General features: G+C 39.1%; 2 protein-coding genes across 3 annotated transcripts in view; one reads left to right on the forward strand and one right to left on the reverse strand.

Annotated features, from left to right (window-relative positions):
* Positions 1–1414: 1414 nt before the first annotated feature.
* Positions 1415–25844, forward strand: part of LOC117663683 (peroxisomal membrane protein 4) — a 28792-nt gene continuing 4362 nt past the window's right edge. Inside the window, exons 1-3 of one of the 2 annotated variants that reach the window (XM_087889227.1) lie at positions 1415–2335; positions 23758–23927; positions 25483–25545. In XM_087889227.1, the coding sequence (XP_087745353.1) occupies positions 23815–23927; positions 25483–25545 (176 nt within the window). In that variant the 5' untranslated portion in view covers positions 1415–2335; positions 23758–23814. The remainder of the gene's footprint in view (positions 2336–23757; positions 23928–25482; positions 25546–25844) is intronic. The other variant, XM_087889228.1, reaches the window with a different exon arrangement.
* LOC148114541 (zinc finger protein 341-like) lies at positions 7071–19021 on the reverse strand. Its single transcript, XM_087889229.1, has 3 exons — positions 18867–19021; positions 12396–12506; positions 7071–8441 (listed from the first exon to the last, which is right to left on the reverse strand). Exons 1-3 carry the CDS (start codon positions 18895–18897, stop codon positions 8254–8256), a joined length of 330 nt encoding a protein of 109 aa, XP_087745355.1. The 5' UTR covers positions 18898–19021; the 3' UTR covers positions 7071–8253.

Genomic DNA, 25844 nt, shown 5'->3' on the forward strand with positions numbered 1-25844 from the left:
GGTGGGAGCTGCTTTGTCTGTAAAATATGCTTCTCCATTTCTCATCCAGGAAAATATAATATTCTGCCTTTTTAATATTTCCCAAAATATTCCACCCTTCCAGAAAAGGGGTGGGTGCTAACTTCCTACAATACATTACTTGATATTTTACATACACTGTAGTTTGCAATAATCTCTTGAATGTGTAAATCTATTAGAAAATATTGCATCCAAATTTACTGCGGAAAGGCTGATCTGTAATGGGCAATCTGCATTTCTTATACTGTACAAGGTATATATTTCAATGAAGTAGCAACAGATTTAGCTATAACAGGAAATAAAAATCCCCTTTCCAAATAAAACTAATCACCAACTTACCGTCCCTGGCAATAAGCATGTTTGGATGTAAAAGACGCTTGTATGCATGCTCACATTTAGCATGCTGATTAAAAGTTTATTTCAGGATGTTTGTACGGTTTTCCTGACTGCAAGAAAGAATAGCTTCGTTTTTATTATTTATTTCCCATTCTAGTCTATAGATCTTGGGTATATCCTTTGTGGACAGTACAATAAGCTGGTCCGAACTTCGAAAGTTGTAGTTGCTCCACCACTGGAGGCTTTTAAAGAGACTGGACAGCCACTTGTCTGGAAGGGTCTCCTGCCTGAGCAGAGGATTGGACTAGACCTCCAGGGTCCCTTTCAACTTCTGTTATTCCTTACTTTTTTTTAAAGCTTCCACTGCTGGCTAGGTGCTGCCACCTATCTGGGCTACACAAAATGAACGGGAGAGGAGGAACAGAACTGAGCTGAGTGGAGCCAGAATGCAGAAGTGTTATAAGCCCAAATTCACGATCCCGCCTTAAAAAAAAACCCCAAATGTATAAAATGGCATGGACGCCGTTTCAATTTATCCTGATTCTGATTCACACGGCGTGGCAAGGATTTAAACTACAATGTTTCTACTTAATAGTACATCTTACTATGACTTACTAAACCCGGATTGGAGGGTCACTTTTGTTTAAACGCACCCTAGGTTCGAGCTACGTCGCAGGCAGTTGGACGATCAAGTAGCTAATAAATAACCCGCCACTTTCGCTGGGCAACCAGGCGTCCTTGCGAGACCTCCCACGCCACAATAACGCCTCCTTCCTCACATGCTCCCCGCGTCTTCCCTCCGATTGGTCAGCCTCCTTCCCCCTCTTCCGCAACCCGGGCCGCCGTCATTGGAAGGCTGTCAGAAGGTTTTGAGCCGTCACCGCCGCGCTCCGGCGGCCGCCCGCTCGTAACCCAACGACAGGGCGGCGTAAGGTATCAATCTCGGAGCGGCGACCAATAAGGGGGCGACTCTCCCCTGAAGCCGAATGTTGATGTGGCTGACTCAGCCAATGGGAGCGACGGTAGCCTGCTCGTGCTGCTTTCGCGGCAAAAAGGATTTGGCGCGCAAACGTGTGCGAGGCCGGGACCAGCTGGGAACAATAACAGTGCCTGAGTTGAGCGCGAGCGGATCGGCTGAGCTCGCTGGTTGGAAAAGACGGGCGGGAAAAAAAAGAAAGCTTCCGTTGATTTTTGGCCGGGGAGGGAGAGACCCGAGTGGGAACAAGGCTGGGCAGCTGGGAAGTCGGCGCTGGCCCCGGAGAGCGTGGATGGAAGAGCCCCCCGCGATGTGCTGCTGTCTGTAACCCCCCCACCCCACCCTCCCTTCCCCTTCCCCTTCCCCTTCCCTCCCGAGCGGCGCCCAGACAGGACTCGCCGATGTCCTCCTGCACAGCCGCCCTGGCGCTCTCCCTCCTCGCTCTCGCCTTTCAACTTCGGGCCTTGGCTGGATGCGACTCCTCCGGACACCATTTCCCGGGCCTCTGCTCTTAAAAGAGGATGGGGCGTGTTCCATCCTACCAGCCTCTGCCATCCGGTGTCTCCCTCCACCGCAGCGGCCGGGACGATGGGATTAGTCCGCTGAGGCGACTTTGATTCCGGGGTGGGGGGACTCAAGACGGGGGGACGGTTCTGACTTCCTGCGGTGTGCGGAGAGGAGGGGGGCAACCCGGGCTCCCACCCCCCCACCCCCACCCCACCCCCACCCTGCCTTCCTCCCAAGTTCTCGGGCATGTGAGTCCCCGCGCTTTGTGCCATGTCTCTGGAGGGGCTGGAAGTAACTCAGAATGTGGCAGACCTGGAAGCCTTGCTGAGGGGAGCGGAGGCCATCCATGTGATGGAACAGCAGATCGTGATCATTTCCACGCCAGACCAGCTCCCCGCTTCCGAAGGAGACACCGACACCGAGCTGCTGCTCTTTGCCACTCCGCAGCCCGCCAGATTGGAGACCGTACCGCAGAGGCCTGCTCTGGAACGGCCACCGGTAATGCCACCGCTTTTTCCTGTCGCTGCCTTCCAGGAAACCAGGCGTTTGGCCAGGGGCGAAACGTGCTGCTCAGTGTGCAAAGTGTGTCACGCGTGTAGCATGAATGCATTGGCGTGTTCGTGAATGTGTGCTCTGAATGGTATAGAGAGGTGGGGGGGGGTTGTTTCTTTTCGTGCTAGCCAAATAATGTGCAGGCCATTTGTTTAGCGCTGGGTGGGACCTGATTCTGGAGCATTTCTCGAGCAAAGCTGCAGGAGGGCCTTGGTGGTGCTGGGTGTAGAAAGATATAAATTATTCTATCGGGACATTAAAAACTGCGTTGGACTAGACGTAATGGACGTTCGATCGTGATCAAATGAGGATTATGGTTATTTTTAAATCCTATGTTGAGAATCCAGTGGTCCTAAATCCCTCTTGTCTGTTGCCATGTATAAGATTCAGCTTGTTCCTTCTGTGTGAATCTGAGCAATGAGGGAAGAAGGGCCATTGTATTAGGTTAGACCTCTTTCATGAGTTTTAAAGTTAGAGAATAGCAGGATATGCTGGCGGTTGTATCTGTGAGCTGATATAATTGTTTTTAAAACACACATGCCTTTGTCAAAAGACTTTCTGGATGGCTATAATTATAGGAGAGTTTTCAAACTTGTGACTGAAATACTGCTGCTTAAACGTGGCATATGCAGCAAACTTGCAGGAAGGGCAGAGTGCTCATGAAAACATGCAAAGAAATGATTAACTAAAAGGCCTAGGCCTCAAAAAGTGAAATTGTAGAACTTAATCCCGCAAGATATTCCTCTCTAACCTACATAGTTAATATGTTTTTTAGTCTGATAGTTAATTTTCTTATTTATAATTGTTTGCAAGTTAACTGAATTATAGTTGGCCTCTTTCTTTATAGAGCAATAGCCTGCAAATGTTGTTAATGAGGCAGCTTCACTTCCTGTTACAGGATGTTAAGGGCTGTGTTCTGTGCAATTTGTTCTTGCAGTAACAAAAGCAAATGTTTCGCTTTGGTTGTGCTATATGTTGCTTTCTGAAGAGCAGCATACTGCTTGATGTTATACAAAAGAGAAGGGAATTCCAAAAGCAATTACTTGCCATGGCATGCAGAGGAAATAAGTGGCTTCAGCAATGCAAGTCTCATTGCTATTCTGTCCTGGAATTAAAGTGTTTAAACTGGAAAAAAACCTAAGGATGTTCCAGTGTTATTCACATACAAAGCTATATACACATCTTTATACAAGCATATAGGTATAGAATTAATGTCAACATTAACTTTTGTCTAGTGCCTTTATACATGGCTAATGGTGCTGTACATTTTTTTCTTTAAAATGCTTTGGAAGAAAAAAAACAAACCTGAAAAACACAAGATTTAAAAATATTTGTGCATACTATTGTGCACATAATGTGTATATAAAGAAATAACCAGGTCTTTCAAGGGTGCTGGAGGGAGAAGGGTTTTATAATACTAATCACAACATGGGAGTAAGTGCCATCTGGATTTTAGATTTCTCTACCACAGACCGTCTAATTTAAATGTGTGGATCCTTTGGGTACAACTTCTGAGAAGTTAGACTAAACATTTCTGTTTTACTGGACCAGTACTAGCTCTGTTTAAAGCTAAGCACACTCTTCATGTCTGCAACATGTTTCGGCTGTGGCCCAATTGTAGAGTGCCTTGTTTGTGTGCAGAAGGGGTCAAAGTTTAGGAAAGTGGAAAAAACACCTACTGCTTGGAATCTTCCTGAAAGAGACAGTATAAGGCAATTTCTTTGTTCCTTCATGCTTTTAACCACCTATGCTACTGGTGGTGTATCTGTGACCCCTTTGTTGAAATGATGAGAATTTTATTGTAAAGCCTAGCCAAAGATGCTGGTGAGGAGTGAGAGTTCTTGTTTGTAATTGAAATGAAGGAATGATGTGAAAAAAATAATGTGCTTGGCATTGAAGCTGCCTGCACTTGTTTTAAAAATGCTATCTGGCAAACTATTTCAGTCATATTCTTCCACATATTATGGTGATGGAGAAAGGGACTGTGTGCATTAATTCTATCTTTAGCACCCACGTGTTTATTATTATGTTTGCAATGGAGTCAGCAGTGTGCATGTGCAAACATGGCACTGAATATGTAATGTCAGGTATGAGATTAGGGCTTCTGATAACATACTGTAGCAGAGTGATAATAAGTGTACATATGTATGCATCTTTCACATATACAACTATATTCTGAATGTGGATGCAAACCCTTCAGAATTATATATGACCACCTACTGTCCCTATCTGTAAGTTTTTACCAGCATTTCAATTTTATTTTTAGGACTAGTTCTAAACTTTTAATTTTGTAATTTTTTGTTTTATTTTGTCAGCTGCTTTGAGCTTCTGTTGACTAGAAATATGGGCTGTATACCTTGAATTTATAAATAGGTGTTCAGGGTAAAACTGGCAGAATGCTATCTCTCTCTTCCATGGATTGGTAGAGAAATGGAGAATGACTGAAAAGATTTCAAATGAATTTTCTTAAGTTATTTTATACAAAACAAAATCATTTCAGCAGATCAGTTCGCTTCCTACAAAAAGTGTAATTTAACTTTCCTCCATTAACTATATAAATGGTTTTTTTCTGCCTTTTCATAAAAGAATGTTACAGCTTCCAAATGCCACATTGTAGTCATTCGATTTTAGTAATATTGCTTCTGTTTCCATGTCTCTGTATTAAGAAATACTGTTCCTGTTGAACTTTGGTCCATTGTGTAGAAGGTAAAAATGGCATTATCTTTCCATAGAAGAAAATGGAAGCTCTCCTGTAGCTCCTTTCCCTGCTTTCTCAATCAAGCTATTTTATTTAGCATCAAGCTATTTTATTTAGCAAACTTGCAGTCGTTATTCTGTTAAAACTACCATTTGCTGTATTGCTTAGGATTCTCTTCCTTAGTGGTCCACTGCTGGTGAACTCAAGCTTTTGGAGTTTCCTTGCGCAAGAGTTTGATGGACCAGAGTAGCAGACATTGTTGCTCTTTCTCAGCAGGCGGAACAAGGGAGGTGATGCCCACAATGCTTTTTTGCTGGCTTGACATCCTCCTCCCACAGAGGCCCTTTCGGTCAAGGAGCCTACAGTACATGGAAGCTTTACAGTTGATTCTTTGTTTTAACTGTGGGGGTCTACTGTTTGGGTCAAGAATCTGTAATGAACTTTCACTCTGTTGTCTCATGGGGTGCCGGTTATTCAGAGAAGGATTTAAAATATCTGATTTATCCATCATGTAAGCCATCGAGTAGTGGGCTTGAGGGCTTGACCTATAAGGAATGGAGGATGCCAGTGTCCTAGAACATTATTTACATGACTCTGTGGTTGACAAGAAGTTATATGGAGAATAAGGAAGGAAGTTTTCTTAAAAAAACAAGAGTATTTTTGGATTAAATCTGGAAAAATATTTCTTGTTCTAAGGTATTCAGTTTAAAGTTTTGGCATGTTAGTATTAGCTTTCTAGATAAAGCATGTTCCTGTTCTTTACATTATTAAATGCTTTCTTTACATTAAGAGGTATATGTAAAATTTCACTGATGTTTCTCCTTTATAATGGACCTGCAGTAGAGTTCAGCTTTACTGAACTCTACTGGCTTTACTGATTGTTTGACATAGTTTTCTGCTACCTTTTCCCCCCATGTGCTCAGCATGGCTCAAAAACTGGAGATGCCAGGTTATGTAACAGCATAGCCAAATATATAGTGAACCCTCTCAAATCCAGATTCTACCTGAATCTTTATTATTCAGATTACCCTTGATGTTTTCAATCAATTTAGTAATGTGTAATCATTCATTAACATAATTTTGGGGGGGTTGGACACTGTTTTTAATGTATAAAAACAGCATCAGTACACTTTTGTACTTCATTTGATAGAACGGGGATATGCTACTGGAAGCACCCAATCAAACACCATTCAACAACTCTTTCCTTATGTAGGGATAAATAGAGCCATAGTTCTACATTGAAGGCTCACCTGGGATTAAAGATACATGTCTCCTGATTTGTTGAATGATGTTCATTGGGTGAAAAATATCCTCTTTAGCAAGACTGGCCACAGTGCAATAGGACATGAGGTTATTCTCCTAGCCGGTGCATTTTTGGCCACTGTTCATTCCTTTAAAATGAAGATATTAATGTCTTTTTCTCATTTCTTTGCAGTGATGATGCAGTGCTTGTATTTTTCACACAGATGTACTACTGTTTTGTGCTGGTAGAAATGCCATGCCTCCTGCAAGCTAGGAAGGAAGAAGCTGGTTGCAACATTTTATGGCATAAATGTAACAGGAAAAGACAAGCTCATAGACAGATTGTTCATATTAAACAGTAATACTTCTCATGATTAAATTAAAAATTATTGTCTTATTCATTATATAGTTCATTAACCATATTCACTAGTTTCAAACCTCACTCCCATTCAGAAGGCATTCTTGGCATCAGTTTTCCAGTATCCATATCTATTCTGCAGATCCAAACTGGTTTAATTACTGCAGCTTTTCACCCAGGGCCTCTAGAAATTCTGGTTTTATGATGATGTGAAGTGTTTTTAATTTATGCTGGGTTCATGATTCCTTTTATTGTGGGAACTGCCTGTTTTCTAAGGTTTCATTCAGACATGTGTATAATTACTCCCTGAAGTATTTTTGTAATGCTTTGAGATCCTCTGAAATAATTCTAATATATTGTGAAAAACATCTACCAGTCAGATGTATAAGAATACATTTTATTAATGTTAAACCAAACCAATTTGTCCAGTTTATCAGTTATTGTCTCTTATTTTAGCTGCCTGAATTGTTAGGATTCCAGGTGTGTTATACACAAAGCAAGTAGGCATAGATCAGGGGTCTGCAACCTTAAACACTCAAAGAGTCATTTGGACTGATTTCCCATAGAAAAGAAAACACCAGGAGCCAAAAAACCTGGGTAGGCGTGGCCAACTCGACATCACTCACTCCCACTCAGTCAAATGACACCCCCTAGCCACGCCTACCCACGCTCTACGTCATTAGAGCAAAGGACTGGTTGTTTAAAAACTTCTTCTCCATCCCCCGCCATCGCCTTTACATTCTCAGGCCAAGTGAGGAGTGACTGGGAGGGGAGGGCAAGGGGCGGGACTAGCCAGTGATGGGATAGGGAGCCGCAGCAGAGGGCCCAAAGAGCCGCATGCAGCTCCGGAACTGCGGGCTGCCGACACTCAGTATAGATATTCAAAGGGCTGAAGGCTCTCCTCACAGATGGGAAGGATGAGATTTAGTTTCATTACTTACCTCTTTAATTAAGATATTTCTGTAATACTCAATATTGTAAAATGAAACCAATTTTGCAATCTTAAAATATAGAAACTGGGTTCAATCCCAGCAATACCAATGAGAATTCCAATACCAATGCCAGTTCAGGGAAACAATTACATCTTTCTCTCTTAGCAATTATTTTAAGAATGCTCTGTATTAACCATTCAGTTATGTCTGACTCTTGGCAACTTTGTAGGCTCTCCATGCTACCTGCCAAGCACAGCTTCTTTCAGTTGTTGGATGTCCATCTTTGTATCAGCTTTGATGGTATCAAGCCAGCGAGTTCTTTGCTTGCCCCTTCTTGATCCACTAACCATTCCTAGCATCATTGATTTCTCCAATGAAGTTGCATGCGTGACATGGCCAAAGTAAATCAGATGTAGTCTTGTGATTTTGGCTTCTAGTGAGGTGTCTGATTTTATGCCATTCAGCACTTCTGTTGGTAGTTCTGGTTGTCCATGGTAAACGCAATAATTTATGCCAGCATCACAGTTCAGAGGCATCAATTCTTTGATCAGCCATTCTTAGTGTCTAACTCTCACACCCATACATTATGATAGAGAAGACTATTGCTCTAACTGCCCTGCTTTTTGTACTTACTCTATATTACTATCTCTGTTTTTCCAGATCTGTGTTTCATGTTAATAACCATTGCTGTGTGGCCTAAGGTTGTCCTGCGTTTGATTTCAGGTGTAAGACTGCCATCTTGAACAATTTTTGATCCAAGGAAGATAAATTCTTGAACTACTTCAATTTCCAACTTGTTGATTTTAAAGATCTCACATCCATCTGTTTTAAGAATATGATGTTAAAAAATAAGGGGAGGAAATGATGGTTGGGACTGTTTGCAAAGTTAACAATATGGTGAAGACAGGGCAAAAGGCAATGACACTACTTTAAAATTCTGGAATTGGGAGTAGATACTTTTCTCTTTGCTTTATCTTCACCATCTCACTTCATCTTGATATAAGCTTTAAATACATTCCTTGTGCCCAGATAATGTCTTTAAGAGAGCAGGACAATGCAAACAAAAGAAAAGAAAGTATAGAAACAATAGCAGTGTTCCTAGATTGAACATTTTGATGGGTGTCATTGGTCAAGAGACTAAGTCAGCAGTAAAAAAGAATAATGCATATTCCCAGTGCTTACTCACTGTTAAGTTCATAGGCAAGCTTTGAGAACTGTGAATAGGAAGAATTTCAAACAATGCATTCTTAGATCAAATGGAGGTCAACCTTAGCTGAGCTCCATCTGAGAGACCTGATTTCGGTGTGTCTTAAGTGGTAAAAGGACAAAAAGGAATTAGGTTGTCCTTTTCTAAAAGCATGGGTGGTTATGAGTAAAGCAAGAGAAAAATGAAAAGAGAAGTTTCTTCTTAAAGTTACAGAAGCAAGATTAACACATAGTACAATAAAATGTAACAGAAATAGAAATACAAAATTTCCATATCACACACTACCTGTACTAACTATGATGATCACGCTGTATTTTAAAAATCTTATTATCTGGCCGGGCTTGTCAAATATACCTACCTGTTCTATACAGTGTGTATGTGTGAAAGAGATTTGCTTTCCTATAGAAGCAAAGATGTCTTTAAAAAACAGTATTTCCAGCTGGTGATGGCTTTGTTGTGGTTATTGCAGATACTGGTTTATAATGTACTTACATAGTTGAATGATTCAGAAGAAAGCCTATTTCAATTTTGTGGGAAATTATATAAGCAAGAAAAAATGAGATAGTTTGAAAGTAGACATATAATTTGTGTCTAAAGACATCAAACTCCATTTCATTTCCAATGTACCAGTTTATCAACAGTTTGCTACTTTCCTGAATTGTCCTAGCCTCTATTTCCTTCTATTACCTGGATCAAGGTTTCCCCCCCAATTTTGGTACATACCTACCAAAGGCCATTAATTTCTAATTATGTTAGCTAATAATTTCTTGTAATTGTCATAAGAAAACAAAGTATCTTGCAACAATATGGTAATTATGGAAATTAAATGTCTGAAAAGTTAACAGGAAAGAATAAGGTGATTATATCCTAAGCTATTATTTTCATTCAGCAAACTTCCATTAATTGATGTGATGCATTGAAACAAGTCCGGAACTGTATCTTACAAAGGATATTCATCTCTTGTTGTGCTTCCCCAGAAAGGGCAGGTTTACTATCTGGGAGCGTCCTGGAATCCTGGCTCTTGGTCAAGTAACAGATAGAAGCTCCAACCAGGAGAGCCTTTGTCCAGCTTCAGCTGGTATGCCAGTTGCACCCTAAGCTTTAGTAATAATTGCTATTGAAGTTTAAAAGTACAAAGATAAAAAACTAATACAAAATAAAAAAAATGCATAAAAAAGTGCAGAGAGAAAAAAGATATTTTTATATAAAATACATAACAGACTTTTCACTTCATTGTAACAGCGTTGCTTTTCTGGAAACATTGTATTGCTAACTAGAGCTTAAAAAATTACGCTAGACCAATCTTAGAGTACTGTTCAACTCTTTGGAATCCCTACCATATATCTGATATTAGTACAATTGAGCGGGTTCAAAAGTACTTTACGAGAAAGGTTTTGCACGCTTCTGTACATAATAAAATTCCCTATGCTACTAAAGTTGAAATTCTTGGTTTGGATAAGTTGGAACTGTGTTGCTTGTGGTCAGACTCAGGTATTGCATACAAAATTGTATGTAGTAATGTTTTACCTGTAAATGACGTTTTCTGTTTTAATCACAATAATACACACGCGAACAACCACTTTAAACTCAATGTAAATCGTTCTAAACTTGACTGTAAAAAATACGATTTTTGTAATAGAGTTGTCAAAAACTGGAATGCTCTACCTGATTCAGTTGTCTCAGCTACAAATTTTCATAGTTTTAGTCGCAAATTGACTTCCGTGGACCTCACTTCATACTTAAGAGGTCCGTAGAGGGGGCGTGCATAAGTGTACTAACATGCCTATCGTCCCTGTCATTGTATTTTTATATTATTCCTGTTTTCGTTTATGTTTGACAAATTACAATAAATAAAATAAGACGTTTCACTTCATCAACGTAAGTACAAACAATTTCAGTAACCTATCACATCCATCTCATTTCAACCTAGAATCTCTTATATATAAATTTATATATAACGTATATATTGGCAAATTTAATATATATTAACCTTAGACAAGTACATTTTCATATTCCTTTCATTTACTTTGTACAATAACTTACTCTTTTTACTAGAAATACACACACCCCATTTTCAGCCTTCGCGCACTCCATTTTGGCCAGTTCCAGGCGGCAGGAATCGCTGCCACCACCTATCCCCACCACCTGGAACTGGCAAAAAATGGGGTGCGCGGGAGCAAAAAATGGGGTGCACAGAGGCTGCAATGGGTGGCAACGGGCAGTGGCAATCCCTGCAGCTTGGAACAGCTGATAGGCGGTATTCCGGGAGGCTGAGCCAACGCCAATCAGCTGCTTGTGCTAAATTAGGCTGTGCTGAAGCTGACCAGGCTGTTTGCTGCAAAGAGGTAAATTGTTGGAGGCAGAGACCGAAGGGTGGGGGGTCGGTGGGTGGGCAGGGCTTTGGCAACATTCACTGTATAAGATGCACAGACTTTTCTAGCAACTTTTTTTTTGGGGGGGAGTGCATCTTATACACTGGAAAATATAGTATTTTAAATATGTTAAAAATGTAAGTTAATTCAAGTAATCAAATGTAATAATTTTTTTCAAACCCATATTTTTGCAGTGTAGCTCTCATCATGCCTTCTTCCTTCCTTCCTTCCTTCCTTCCTTCCTTCCTTCTTTCTATATATATATATATATATATATATATATATATATATATATATATATATATATATATATATATATATATATATATATATATATATAATATTATATTATATTATATTATATTATATTATATTATATATTGGATTGCCTCTGAAAACCATCCAGAAACTTCAGTTATCACCAAATTTGGCGGTATAAGAGTACTAACTGGAATTGGATGTTATAACCATATTATGCCAGCTTTATGCCATCTTTACCTGGTCTCAATTTTTTTCTGATTGCAGTTGAAGAGATAAATATTAACCTCTAAGGACCTGCATTGTATAACACCATGGTATTTGAAGAAAATTCCAACTGGTATGATTTTAGCCATACAGAATGCCTGAATATGGCAGGTAATTTCTCAGATGTGGGCCTTCTCAGTGGTAATCCTCCAAATCTGACATGCTCTGGAACCTATTTTATTGTCAAACACTATGCAATAAACTTTTTAATTGTCCCAGGTCTTTTAATATATTCATGATAGCATATTACAATATAGTAAACTACTCAGAGCCTTTTTGGAATTGAGTAGCATATAAATTGCAGAAATAAATTTGAATTGGATGTGCTACATAGAAGATAGTGGGAAAACACTATCCTGAATCAGCATATGTGTCTCTTAAAAAAAATAAAGGTATAGGGAGAATGAAACCAAATAAAGTGCTATCTTATGCTAAATGAATTTATTTTAATGGCAGCAATGTGATAATACATAGCAAATTAACTGCCCTACTGTTAGAGAATATAAAACCGTTTCATTAATATTGTTTCAGGATCATAATTCTTTGAATACATGGGGTAAAATAACAAAGCATTAGTGCATGCATACACTCACAGACACACATAGAAACCGATTACTATGTTACTGCACATCACAAGGAGAAACAAGAAAGAAGTCCCAATGAAAGACTCACCCATGGACTGGATGGATGAAGATGTGTGGAGTGTCTGTGTTGATGGATCTGTAACACTTCCTTGGCCATCTAACAAGGACTGAACGGCTAGCACAGTCTGATTATCCATTCCTGGAGGGAATAGAAATGGCAGTCAGAAAATCTATATTATTTCCAGGGACAAAAATATGAAAAAATTGACTGCAATAAAACATATTTCAGCACATTAATTTCTAGGTTTCTTACAATGTAGGGATCTTTATTTATTCAAATACTGTACTTAGTCAAACCCGATCACAGTTCAAACTATTGGTTATGTTTAGAACTATGGTCACACAAACACCATTTCTTGACACTTTTTTTCTCCCTCAAAACTGCCACTTCTTTCCTTCCATTAGGTAAGTTCTTCTTTCTTTTTCTGGCAATCCCCAGATTCTGGACTTTTTTAAAAAGATTTTTAAAATTAGTGGCTTAGTTTAAGTCCCAATTACAGAAAATCCTTGACTTACAACCATTTGTTTAACCGTTATTCAAAGTTACAACCGTCTCAGAAAAAGTGACTTATGACCTGTCTTCAAAGTTACCACCATTCCCACAATCAGGTGATCGCAGTTCGGGTACTTGGCAACTAGCTCACATTTACAATGATTGCAGCATTTTGCAGTCATGTGATCATGATTTGCAATCTTCCCAGCTGGGTTTTGACAAGCAAAGTCAATTTGGGAAATTAGATGTGCTTAAGGATCATGTGATTTGTTTAACAATCGTGGGAAAAAGGGTCATAAAATTTGTCCTGGTCATTTGATGACTCACGTAACAACTGCATTTGTTGTTCTTGTGACTGAAATTCTGATTTCAATTGTGGTCATAAGTCATTGCATTTTACCCTATTCTCATTTTATCCTATATTGTTTAACATTAATTATGGATATATGTATGCTGTTTCATATTGAAGAACTTTCCTTTAAATATACATGGTGGTTGCATTTGATTTGCTGTAATTGCAAATATTTTTATTGGTTGCATGTTAACCTACGAATTAGTTTTATTAAATTTATTAAATTGCATAATTGTTTTTTTCTTTTGAACTATACAATATCATGTTAAAAGTGCTTACTAAATGAATACTATTATCACAACCACATATATTTACAATTTTCAAATATCAAGCCTCTATTATATCAATGGTTTAATATATCCACCAGAGTAAAACATTCTCAAGGTGAGTCCATCAATAAGCATGGGAAGATTATTGTTAGGGAACCAGGTTATATAAATTGGGTGGTTTTTTTTTTTAAAGGGCTGCAAGGCATGGTATTCTATGATCTGATTAATTTCAATATCAGGATCCCATTATCTGAATTTAGCCACTAGACTAATCTTTATTTCCTGTTCCTGTACGCATTCAATTACAAAACAATAGGTTCCTAATAAGTGTGAAGGCAACCTTCACTTTCTCCAAATAACTTGAATTGAGAGTTATTTAAAATCTGAACTTTAATTTTCCTGGTATAAATATTACTAAACCATTTTTGCAAATATTTTGGCTCTTTGACTTGAAATCAACACAAGTTTCTCCAATACAACCTTCATAATATTTATTACTAGAGAAAATCCATTTGGGAGAAAAACAAAGAGGAGTTAAGAGGAGCTTGCATTTTGTTTACGGTTGAAGAAGCAGCAGCTGTTAGAAGAATCCTTTTATTAGTATCCTATGCCATGATTTTTCTAGGTGAAAAGACCAATATTACCTTCAGCAGGAAGCTCCAAAAATAATGGAATACCAGCTGATATAGAAATTAATCCAAATAACAGTATCTCTTCAAAGGGTAATGAGTACAATATACAAATATGAATATAACTCTGCATTAAAATAGCTTGATATTCATAATCAAGCAAAGAATTATTGCAATAAGATGGTCCTCCCTCCTACATCTACCATCTCTTTCTAAAAATGCTAGCCTGACAGATTACTATGGAGGATAACAGTCATAGGGAAGACAAAACTGCTTACAGTAGATTTCATAGTATTCCAATGTAGGAAGCCTAGTTACCTACATGGAGAAGGCTTTGTTTAGATACTATACTATACCCTCACATCCTGGACATAAATTGTTTCAACTCCTATCCTCAAACGACACTATAAAGCACTGGACACCAAGACAACTAGACACAAGAACAATTTTTTTCCCCAACGCCATCACTCTGCTAAACAAATAATTACCTCAAACTGTCAAAATATTCACTAAGGCTGCATTACTATTACTATTTCTCTTCTCCCCGTTCCTATCACCCATCTCCTCCCACTTATGACTGCATGACTGTAACGTTGCTTGCATCCTTACGATTTATATTGATATTGTTTCCTGATTGCTTATTTGTACCCTATAACTATCATTAAATGTTGTACCTTACGATTCTTGACGAATGTATCTTATCTTTTTATGTACACTGAGAGCACATGCACCAAAGATAAATTCCTTGTGTGTCCAATCTCACTTGGCCAATAAAGAATTCTATTCTATTCTATTCTATTAAATGAATAAATTAAAAATGAACTTCATACTCTTTTATTAGCTCAAAGATTGCTAGGTATTAATTCCACAGATTGATTACATTAAGCATTTGTCCCTGGACGAGGGTATAATACAAAAGAACAGAGTAAATCTTATACTATCCACAGGATGGCTGTTGAAAATAACATCCTTATGGCAGATACTCCTCACCATAGCATTTAGGAACATTCCATGTATAACTCAGTATCATTACACAGCATATTTTCTGATGCCTACAGCACCATCATGTAAAGATAGTTGACCACAATGGGGGCATTCCTAAATTATTACACAGAGGACAAGTTTCCTTAGGCATTTGGTTTCGATACAATATTTAATCAAGGGTATTGGAATCCTTTCAGCAGATCATTTTCCAACATTCTCCACATATGGCTCTACTTACAGAAAGAGAAAGTACTAATTTAAATATAAATTACTTTCTGTCTGTCCTTGCTATGAAGAGTGAAACACCATTCTGTAATTTGTGGAGCAGCTGCTATGATCCTTCTAGCCTCTTCGTCAAAAAGATTAGGAAGCTAGAAAAGGACAAACACCAATACAAAGGCACAAATTAAATTGCCAACCATTTTCTCCAAGTAAATATCTATAGGATTATAACCTCAAATTATTAAATGGTTTGTGCATCTTAAACATAAAATCTTTTTTTTAAAAAAATAGGAAAGTCTACTTACAAAGTAAAGTTTCTTCCCTTCTGCAATATTTAAATGATAGAACCTTACATCCAGGTCTTTCTTCATACAATGGACAGTTTCACATATTACACTAAGACATTATTTATGAAGCAAATGACGGTGGTTGGATTTATGTATTATACTGAACCAACACTAAACAAACAATATTACGTAATGTAACATGAAAACCTAATATGTAGTCAATGAGTGGAATTCCAAGGTGTGAAAGTACTTAAGGCTCTTAAAATGAATTAAACCAGTCTTCTCCAATTCTGTATATCCTCCCTGATTATCCCTAGTCAATCTTGATTATATTGCTGAGGATAAAATAAGTTCCAATATATCAAGATGACACTAGAAGATTAGGAAAGGCTGAACTAGAAAGTCATGCTTCAACACATACTTCTTTTTACAAATGAGGTAGAGATGGCTATTGTTTCACTGTCTGCTTATAAACAAACAGGCAATGATCGTATCCGCAGATGGGACAAATGACAACATGTGCTGCTACACTAAAACCACAATTTATTCCAACACTATGGTTTGCCATGGACACTACTGGCAGCTTTAATTAAAAACAGAATGTGGAGCTTGACAGAATTTCTTCTTGTCCAGTATGGGATAAGAAGGGATTTTTATTTTTTATATTAAGATCAAATTCACTGATAAAATAAATCAGCTAAGAATCATATTTTTTTTTTAGCTTTTGTCTGGGTCAATTGAAAACTTACATGCATTTAAGTCACCACTGTAATATAGTTTGAAACTGCAAATTAGCCAATATCTTAATGCTTCAAGATCATATAGGAGACTAGCAATAATAATCCCAAATTCCACTCCTTCACTCTTCTTCCTCCTCCTCCATCCATAATCATAGTAATTATCTATAAATAAAGCAAAATAAAGTATCCCTCTTGTCATGTAAGCTCTTTCTCATCACTTCCAATAAAAATATCTTGATTATAATATTGGTAGAAATATTATGTATGAGTTTAAATACACTAAATGTTTTTCCAAAATGAAATTGTATTTGGGTTAACTATAGTTGGAAAGGAGCTGTAAATTCATACATAAGTCTTACGTGATGTATATGCAAATGTTCAGATGATAACAAAATTTGTCATTATACTTTACAAATCACTTGAAGTACATGTGTTTTAATAAGTTTTCCTAAATCCTAGAATATACTATATCAAACATACCATTGTCAGTTATCTGTGACCCCTAACAAAAGGTGAAGATTCCGGAAACCTCAGTTATTTTTCATTGTACCAGATAAAGAGCTTTCGGCAAACATCATACATGTGTGCTATATTTTAGTGCCATGTAGAAAAGTCCTGTCATTTTTCTACTTAACCTGCTGTCAATTTGATCAAAAGGAAATTACCACTGATATTTCTTTTAAAAGATAGTTGATAGAACCTGGTGGAAGCAGTAACCTCTGATAGCTCAAACAACAAAACAAACTCAGAGGGGAGAAAATCAAAATGAGCCTTTGTATCCTGAGAATTTAACTACCTCAGAAACTTCTTTTAAAAGGAAGATAATTTTAAGATCATAAGGTAGATTTTGAAATAGCTTGAGGATATCTTGTGTCCAATTTTATTACTAGAGCTATGCTAAGTCTCAAAGATGCACTTAGTAGAGTCAAGACATCCAATAAAGCAGCACATTCAGTTCTTAAATTGTCGATATTGAGGTAATTCATCATGTTTGTTCAAGTTGAGACAGGCCTCAAAATCAAACTGTTCCAAAACAAGAATGCTCTGTACAGACCTAATTGTTGTTTGGATAGTGATTTATTCTTTAGTATTAATTTAATCAATGGTTTTGTCAGATTTAGCTATACAGAACATAGAACAATCAGCTTTCAAGGAGTGACAAGGAGTTCTTATAGATTGGAGTATGGGATCCAGTAATTGTTTCTTTTTAAACAGAACTGAAAGGACATTCATTTTAGCACACTTTTCTGAAAGACTTGTGATATGACAGCCAACTAAAACTGTTCCACTGCTGTGATATCACATGCCACATCAATTACAAAAACACATGTCAATAGTTGAATTTACTTGTCAGACTAGGCTAAATATTTATCTGGCTTATGTTTTAATGGCCTGGGCAATAGGGCCTAATAAATAAACAATAATTAAAGGAAATTATTGTTCAATACAACATACAAAGTGCCTTGGGGTTTTTTTCTAGATAAGCTTGATACAACTGCTGTTTTAGAGCACTTTCAGAAGACATAATTTCATAAATTAGGCTAATATGCAGATGCAATCATGACCAAGTTCACTATAGAACAAACTTCAGTGGCTGCATTCACACAACAGTGGAAAATGAACCTAAACTAGCCACATTAGTCGGTCCTGAGATGTGTAAATCAACAGTAACAACCAATGGATGTTCTTTTAAATTATATAATATTGTGGAGAAAAATCCAGTTGGCCAAAATCCATGAAATAGATTGCTGAACCAACTCATCAGGGATCCTTCTTCTTAAAACATTCAGTTTTTACAGAAGCATACAGTATTTTGGAGTTTGAGACAGTTAGGGGGAGGGAACGTAATTTGCAACCAGGGAACATTCTCAATTTTGAACTGCCGCTGCAGGTAGCAACTGCATTTGCATTTGTAAAAAAAATAAATAACCTTTAGCGGCAGCGGTTTTCACAAATGTACGTGCCCAGACTTTAATGTCACACTCATCACTACGATGCAATTTTTTCCAGGGAATGGGGGCGATGTTACACAAGCTGCATTATTCGAGAACCCAGAAAAGGCACCTTTAGAGGTAAAAAGGAGTTCTTACAGAGAGGAAATTAAAGCAACAAATGCCCTTTGAACGGAACTTGCAAAAGAGGTGGCGGCAATGAGGTAGCAAGCCACCGTCCCTTCTTGCTTTGGGAACAATTTCCAGGAGGACCCGAGTCGCCCGCTTGCTTTCCCGTCCCTTGCCAAGGTTTGGCTCCTCCGGGATTTATCTGGCGAAACAAATTTATCCGCGCACGCAGACCGCCGGATGGTGCGGTTATTCCTCCAAGGCAGACACTGTACCCTGGCTGTTCCAGGAACCCTCCCTCAGCGCCAGAGATGGCTTAGGGCGGCACCGGCGCCTTCTCAGCCCCCGTCCCATCCACAACGGCGGGAGGGAGGCGCCCAGCGTGGAATAGCCGCGCTTTTTTTTTTTTTAATGGACTTTCCCAGACGCGAGGCCTCAACCCGCCCGGCTCCCCGAGATATACCTTCCAGCGCCTCGAATATCGCCTGCGCCATCTTGAAGCCGAGGCAGCCACAGCAGAACAACCTAAACGGGCATTATGGGAAGACGAGGGAGGGTCGCTCCGCCGCTAGGGGGAGCGCGAGGCGATGAGGTGGGGAGGGGAGGCTGGCTCAGGGAATAGCCTAGCTGGAAGGGGCGGGGCCTCCTGGCCGTAGTGTTAGCGAGGGGGGGGCACTGCTGGGCTGTCCCGGTGTGTCCCTCGGCTTGTTCAGGGAGGGGGACTTTTTCTTTTAATTTATGTAGAAGAAATGTCAGAGTTTCTTCAGGAAAATTTGTATCTAGAGCAAAAAGGAGAGCAAAGGAAAAATTGTGCTATTTGCCATCTTAGCTTAGGGCCAACCTTGTTCTTTGTCCCGGTTGGCAAGAGTTGTATCCGTGATATTGCCACCAACATCAAACTCCATTTCAGATTGAATTTGAACAGGAGATCCCGTGGCTGGACCATTTGTCCAGATTTTGGGGGCTTCCATGCCTCTTCATCCATTCCTCCTTTTTTGCATCATCTTGCATGACTCGTTCATTGGAGAACCTGAAAGTTCCTATGATATTTTGTATCTATTTTTATTGGTCCCAATAAAGGTATTATTCAACTATTTATTTATTTATTATTTATTAATTTTATTTCTATACCGCCCTTCTTCCGAAGGACTCAGGGCGGTGTACAGCCTAATTAAAAACACAAAGACAGACAAAATTTTAAAATAATTAAAATTATTAGATAATAGACCCAATTTGTAAAACCCCAAATTTAAAATCCCATTTAAAACCAATTAAAATCTTTACATTGATAGCCCAGCCTGGCGGAACAACATGGTTTTGAGGGCACAGCGAAACACACGGAGATCAGAGATTTTACGAATTTCTGGGGACAGATCATTCCAAAGGGCAGGGGCTCCCACAGAGAAGGCCCTCCCTCTGGGCATCGCCAGCCGACATAATTTGGCCGATGGCACCCTGAGGAGACCCTCTTGTGGGAGCGAACTGGCCGGTGGGAGGCTACTGGTGGCAGAAGACGGTCTCGAAGGTATCCAGGTCCAATGCCATGGAGCGCTTTAAAGGTGGTAACCAACACCTTGAATCCCACCCAAACTAAGGATTTGGACATGCATTCAATAGGACCTATGTGCAGCTTAAAGGTCATTGCAGCAGAATGTAATATAGGGTACTTATGTATTTTGTTTAATGTTCAGACATTATAGGAGCCTGAGTGGCGTAGGAGGCTAATGCCTCCTACTAAGGCAGCATTTAACATCCAGCTGCCTGCAATTACTGCGAGTTCAATTCTCACCAGGCTCAAGGTCGACACAGCCTTCCATCTAAGGTGGGTAAAATGGGGACCTGGTTTGTGGGGCAATAAGCTGACTTTGTATAAAATATACAAAAGTATGAAGGCTATTGCTTAACGCATTGTAAGCTGCCCTGAGTCTCCGGAGAAGGGCGGCATATAAAAATAAATAAAAATTTAAAAAAATATGTTCAGACAACTGCAGAAGAACTGGAGGTCGTCCATGACTTTGTGTACCTCGGCTCAACTATCTCTGGCACTCTCTTTAGATACTGAGCTGAATAAACGTATTGGTAAAGCGGCCACCACATTTTCCAGACTTACAAAGAGAGTATGGCTTTATAAGAAGCTGACGGAACATACAAAGGTCCAGATCTATAAAGCCTGCGTCCTGAGCACACTCTTGTACTGCAGTGAGTCTTGGACTCTTTACGCATGGCAGGAGAGAAAGTTGAACACTTTTCATATGTGCTGTCTCCAACGTATTCTTGACATCACCTGGCAGGACAAAGTTCCAAATATCGCAGTCTTGGAATGTGCTGGAATTTCTAGCATGTATACACTATTGAAACAGCGACGTCTACGCTGGCTTGGGCATGTCGTGAGAATGGCTGATGGTTGGATTCCGAAAGATCTCCTGTATGGAGAATTAGTGCAGGGAAAGCGCCTCAGAGGGAGACCACAGCTGCGATATAAGGATATCTGCAAGAGGGACCTAAAGGCCCTGGGAATGGACATTAACAACTGAGAAACCTTGACCTCTGATCGTTCAGCTTGGAGGCTAAAGACGCAGCATGGCCTTCTCCAATTCGAAGAGACACTTGTTCTGCAGGCTGAGGCAAAGAAGCAGTCCCGGAACCAGCGAAATCTGGGGGCTGGGCAGGGAACAGAATGTCTCTGCCCTCAGTGTGGAAGGGATTGCCAGTCTTGAATTGGCCTTTTTAGTCACACTAGATGCTGTTTTAGGACCTCTTTCCAGAGCACGATACCATAGTCTTTTGAAACTGAAGATTGCCAATGCAATGTTCAGACTCAGCCACCAAAGGCAGGTGTAGGATAATAGAGTCACAGTAGGTTGCCACTTTCTGCCAGATATTCAGCCACAACCAAAACTGATGAGACTTTCATTATGGGAGTAATTTTCTGAAACACCCAGAACATGCAACTCTAAATGATGCTCACCAGCCTAGCTTTCAGCTATGGAGCTCATGTTATTTCAGAACTGCTATAAGACAATATTCATGTTCCACTATGTATAGCCTCAACAATGGCCTCCATGGGAAGGAAGCCAGCCCTGAAAAGAAATCCAAGTGTTAAAGAGTAATGGGAAAATTATCTAAGTGAATAACACTGTTAAGAATCAGAAAGTTTAAATCCCTCCCAGAAAATGGAAATGCACCCTATCAAAGCAAAGTCTACATTTTGATAAGCATGACTTATTAATAAAGACATATTGAGCCAGCAGGAACTGTTAACATCTTTGTGATCTATCAGAGAGGGCAGGGTGACATGACCATCTCTCTTGACTTAAATCCATAAAATAATTCAGCCTTATGACCAAGAGATCCTATGAAATTCAGTGAATTAGTGTAGGATCTGCATTTTGTCCAATCTATATTCCATTTTTTCTTCCAGCCTTTCTCTATAATGCCTTTTGACTAATTGTGCTAAAAACTCTTTTTATCAGATTGACAAATTTATAAACTAATTGTGGTTAATCCACTGGAGGGGCACTCCAAGCCTGGGAGGGATTTAGGAGCTCACTCTATCCTCTGTCAAAACATATTTTACTTGGAAATCTTTCTCAAACCAACATCAAAGAATTCCACTTGTTCACCACAGATATCAAGTACTTGGTTGACAAGAAAAGCAGTGAAATATCCTATTTTCATATAAACTACCTGTTTACTCTTAACACAATCTTGTTTAAAGGGTGAAAATGAAACATACTCATAAATAATGAGAAGAAATGAATTCAGTGTCATGTAATCTGGCTTCACCTATAAAGTAAATTATAAGCAAAGAGGAATTTGTGTTGCTTTTCATTCATGTTATTATAACACTTTCAAGCTTTTGAAAACAAAACTCTGCCACAAATGTGTAAGAAGTTAGCACCCACCCCTTTCCTAGAGGAATGAAATATTTTGGGAAATATTAAAAAGGCAAAATATTATGTTTCTCTGGATGAGAAATGGAGAAGCATGTTTTAAAGACGAAGTAGCTCCCATCTTCCTGCCCCCACCCTTTGTCAATGGGCCAGAGGCAGAAACTCAATTCCCTCCCGTCTTTGTCAATGGACCATCATCTGCAACACAATAGGACCCATCTAGCAACAGAAACTAACACAATAGGACCCATTTAGCAACAGAAACTCACCACATGGCACCTGGGAAGATTACATCAGTCAGCAAGGCTAGCTAAGACCCCCCCACCCCCTGGGAGTCTGACAACCAATCAGGATACTCTCTCTGGGCCCCAGGAAATTCAAAGCCAGAGAGGGCATAAAACCGCGGGACTCGCAGCATCTCCGCCTTTTCTGTTCAGGAACTCAAACCATGTGATCCTGTCCACCATTAAACCATCTTTCCAAGCAGTCTCCATGTTTCTAGTATCTTTTTCCCCACTTGGAGTTGAACCCAGAAGGATATTTCTTCCTACAAATGAAAATATGAAAACATAAAAAAGGAAGTCTCTGGTTAACCTCTGGTTAACTTCATGGGGGGAAAGTCAGGAGTCTGGTAGAATATTTTTCAACAAACATTTTTTTTATTAAAAGTCATAAAACAGTCCCATATAGTTTTCTTGACACTGTTTTAAAATGGTTTGTCAGTAGAATAGAATAGAACAGAACAGAATAGAATTCTTTATTGGCCAAGTGTGATTGGACACACAAGGAATTTGTCTTGGTGCATACGCTCTCAGTGTACATAAAAGAAAAGATACATTCATCAAGAATCATAAGGTACAACACTTAGTCATAGGGAACAAAAAAGCAATGAAATCATATTAGGAAACAGTCAATATAAATTGTAAGGATACCAGCAATAAGGTTACACTACCTTCTTGGTGTCTATGTATTTCTCTCTGTGTGTTTTAAATTTCCAATCTAATTTAATCCTTGGGATTTGGTAATCTTCCATTCCAATCATATCCAATCCATTGACAATATAGACCATAATTATTAGTCCATATTGTAAAATTAGGGATTTAAGACAAAGTGATGTTACATTTCTGCAAAATAGATTAATTTCCCACAATATTCAGAATGACAAGTGTGATGCCATGCCTTCTGAAAATGCTGTGCTTTATTAATACTATTTGGTCTAGTTCTTAAACGACCGACTTCACCTCTTCTTTTAAAAATGCAGACTAGAGAGAAATTGTTGAATTGCCGCTTGAATGGCCGGCAAAGGAGAAGTTGTAATTAGAGGACGGTACATTTTTCTTTGTCTATAACTTAAATCTTCTCGCGAGCTTATAAAATTAGAGCGGAACTAAAATTCAGGGGTTGGTTTTCCGCTTGGACATTATTTCCTGAAGCTCTACTTCTATGCCTTTTGTGTTTCAGTCGAGTTGTTTCCCCGGATTGACCGGCTGCTAGATCGCAAGTGTCAAGGCTGAAGCGATGGGCGATCAGACGATTCTCAAGACTTTGCTCTACACCGTCAATTCTCTCTTGCAGCAGCGGAGATATCAGGCCACGCTGGCGGTGCTCAAGGGCTTCCGCAACGGAGCGGTGTAAGTTTGAGCTGGGGACCGTCTTTCTTTCGCATTCCTGTTCCGAAACGATCGCCGCAGGGGCGATCTTGGCGACCAGGGACGAGTATTTACGCTGATTTCACTAAGAATTGAGCGGGAGGAAGCAGATTTGCAGTTGACTGCTCTTGGCTGGGCTGTCTTTGCTTTCGCTCTCCTTCATAGCCCCCCCGCTTTCTGGGATGCTGCAATAGATTGCCTCGTAGTGAGAAAATAATAACTCGACCCTTTTTACTGATGTGTTTTGTTGATAGGTGTAAGTGACGTTTTGGGTGGGCAGGTATAAGATTTTAATCTAATGACAGATTCTCCCATCTTCTGTAAATAAGATTTCAAATTATAGACACCAGCTAAGTTGAGTGACGATCAGACTGACAGCTTGGGGTAATTTAAATAATTTAAAGTGGTCCTGGCTATGTATATATCAGCACGTTTGCTTCTTATGCTTTATCTGCATTTCATTTCAAAATTCTTATGGTTGACTTCAAAGAAGTATTACTGACCAAGTGATAATATGTCTGCTATTAGATTGAGTTTTCATTTCCTTTTAGAGGACAGTATTGGTTCAGTATATACTGTGTTGTGGTAAAACATTGCTGTATATATAAATTTACAGAACAGCAGTGAGCTTAGGTAATGCCTTCTAAGGTCTGGATACACCTAGATTTCATTTTTAATCATTCATACTAAATGCTTACCGATAAATGCTTTTTTGTTTTCTTCTTGTAGATATCTCCAAAATCCATTCATTCAACTATCATTCTAATAAAGCAATTGTTATTTTATACATTGTTTAGTAGTTACCTATCTCAGCTTCTGCAACATTGTGGCTAGATATTTTAAAATCATCTCTGGTGTTAAGAGTAAAGTTTCTTTTCTAGTGGGCGATACTTCAAAACAAACTCTGTGGTTCTCTTATGAACAAGATTATCTTCCTGTTTTTGGCTGTCTCTATATTTTCAAAGCATTAGTTATCATTTCCCCCATGATAATAACGAGTATTCTAAGAAGTTAAAAGTGAGGAAGAGGTTTCAGAACATTGTTTTAGTGGTACACTAAATGTGAGTATTCAGATTTATGTGCCATATTAGGCAAGCAGTGTAGAGCAAACTCAACCTGTTTGTGCAATTTATATCCAATACACAAGGCAAAGGAGTTGTGCAAGATGCCTTGTCATCTTGGCTGACAAGATGTTCTTGTCATCCAAGAACTCTATCCCCAAGTTACATAAAGCAATAATTAATGGGGCCTTGGTGCTCTCTGAGCTTGCTTTTCTTGTAGGCGTTTCATTACCTTAACTAGGTAACTTAATCAGTGCAGGTAAAGAGTGCTGTTTTCTGACAGTTTATATTATGGTGTCTTGCCTGCCTGCCTGTGTGGGTGGGGGAAGTCTTAGAGATTCTTTGGTTGGGCTGTTTACTGAGGGCTTTTTGGCAGTTTCTTGATTGGGGTATTGCTTACTTGCAATAATTGCATTCAAACACACATTAAACTTTATTTTACTGACAATTTTATGCATTTTCTTTATTTTTGGCAGTTATGGAGCCAAAGTCCGTGCCCCCCATGCTTTGGTAATGACATTTCTCTTCAAAAGTGGAAGGTACATTTCTCACAGCATCTGTCACTTACAGATTAATGTCATAGAAGTTGAAGAAGCCTACCTTGTTTGTGTGTATGTTTTTCTTAAATATAGGTAGTCCTCCACTTACAACCATTAGTTTAGCGACATTACTGAAAAATGTGACTTACAACTGATACTCACACTTACAATCATCACAGCCACTTACAACCATCCCCACACTCGCATGATCAAAATTTGGGTGTTTGGCAACCAATATGCATTTATGATAGTAGCAGTGTCCCGGGGTTACTTGATTGTCATTTGCAGTCTTCTGGAAG

Source organism: Pantherophis guttatus, chromosome 3, assembly GCF_059756535.1.
Source record: "Pantherophis guttatus breed Tessera chromosome 3, ASM5975653v1, whole genome shotgun sequence".
In the NCBI taxonomy this organism is placed as follows: domain Eukaryota; kingdom Metazoa; phylum Chordata; class Lepidosauria; order Squamata; family Colubridae; genus Pantherophis; species Pantherophis guttatus.

Coding starts and splice junctions, on each gene's coding strand:
- LOC148114541 (XM_087889229.1), bottom strand. CDS start 18,897: ATGGCGCAGGCGATATTCGAGGCGCTGGAAG. Junction 12,507..18,866: donor GATATTCGAGGCGCTGGAAG/GTATATCTCGGG, acceptor TATTCCCTCCAG/GAATGGATAATCAGACTGTG. Junction 8,442..12,395: donor TTCATCCATCCAGTCCATGG/GTGAGTCTTTCA, acceptor TTCTTAAAACAG/ATGGATGTGAGATCTTTAAA.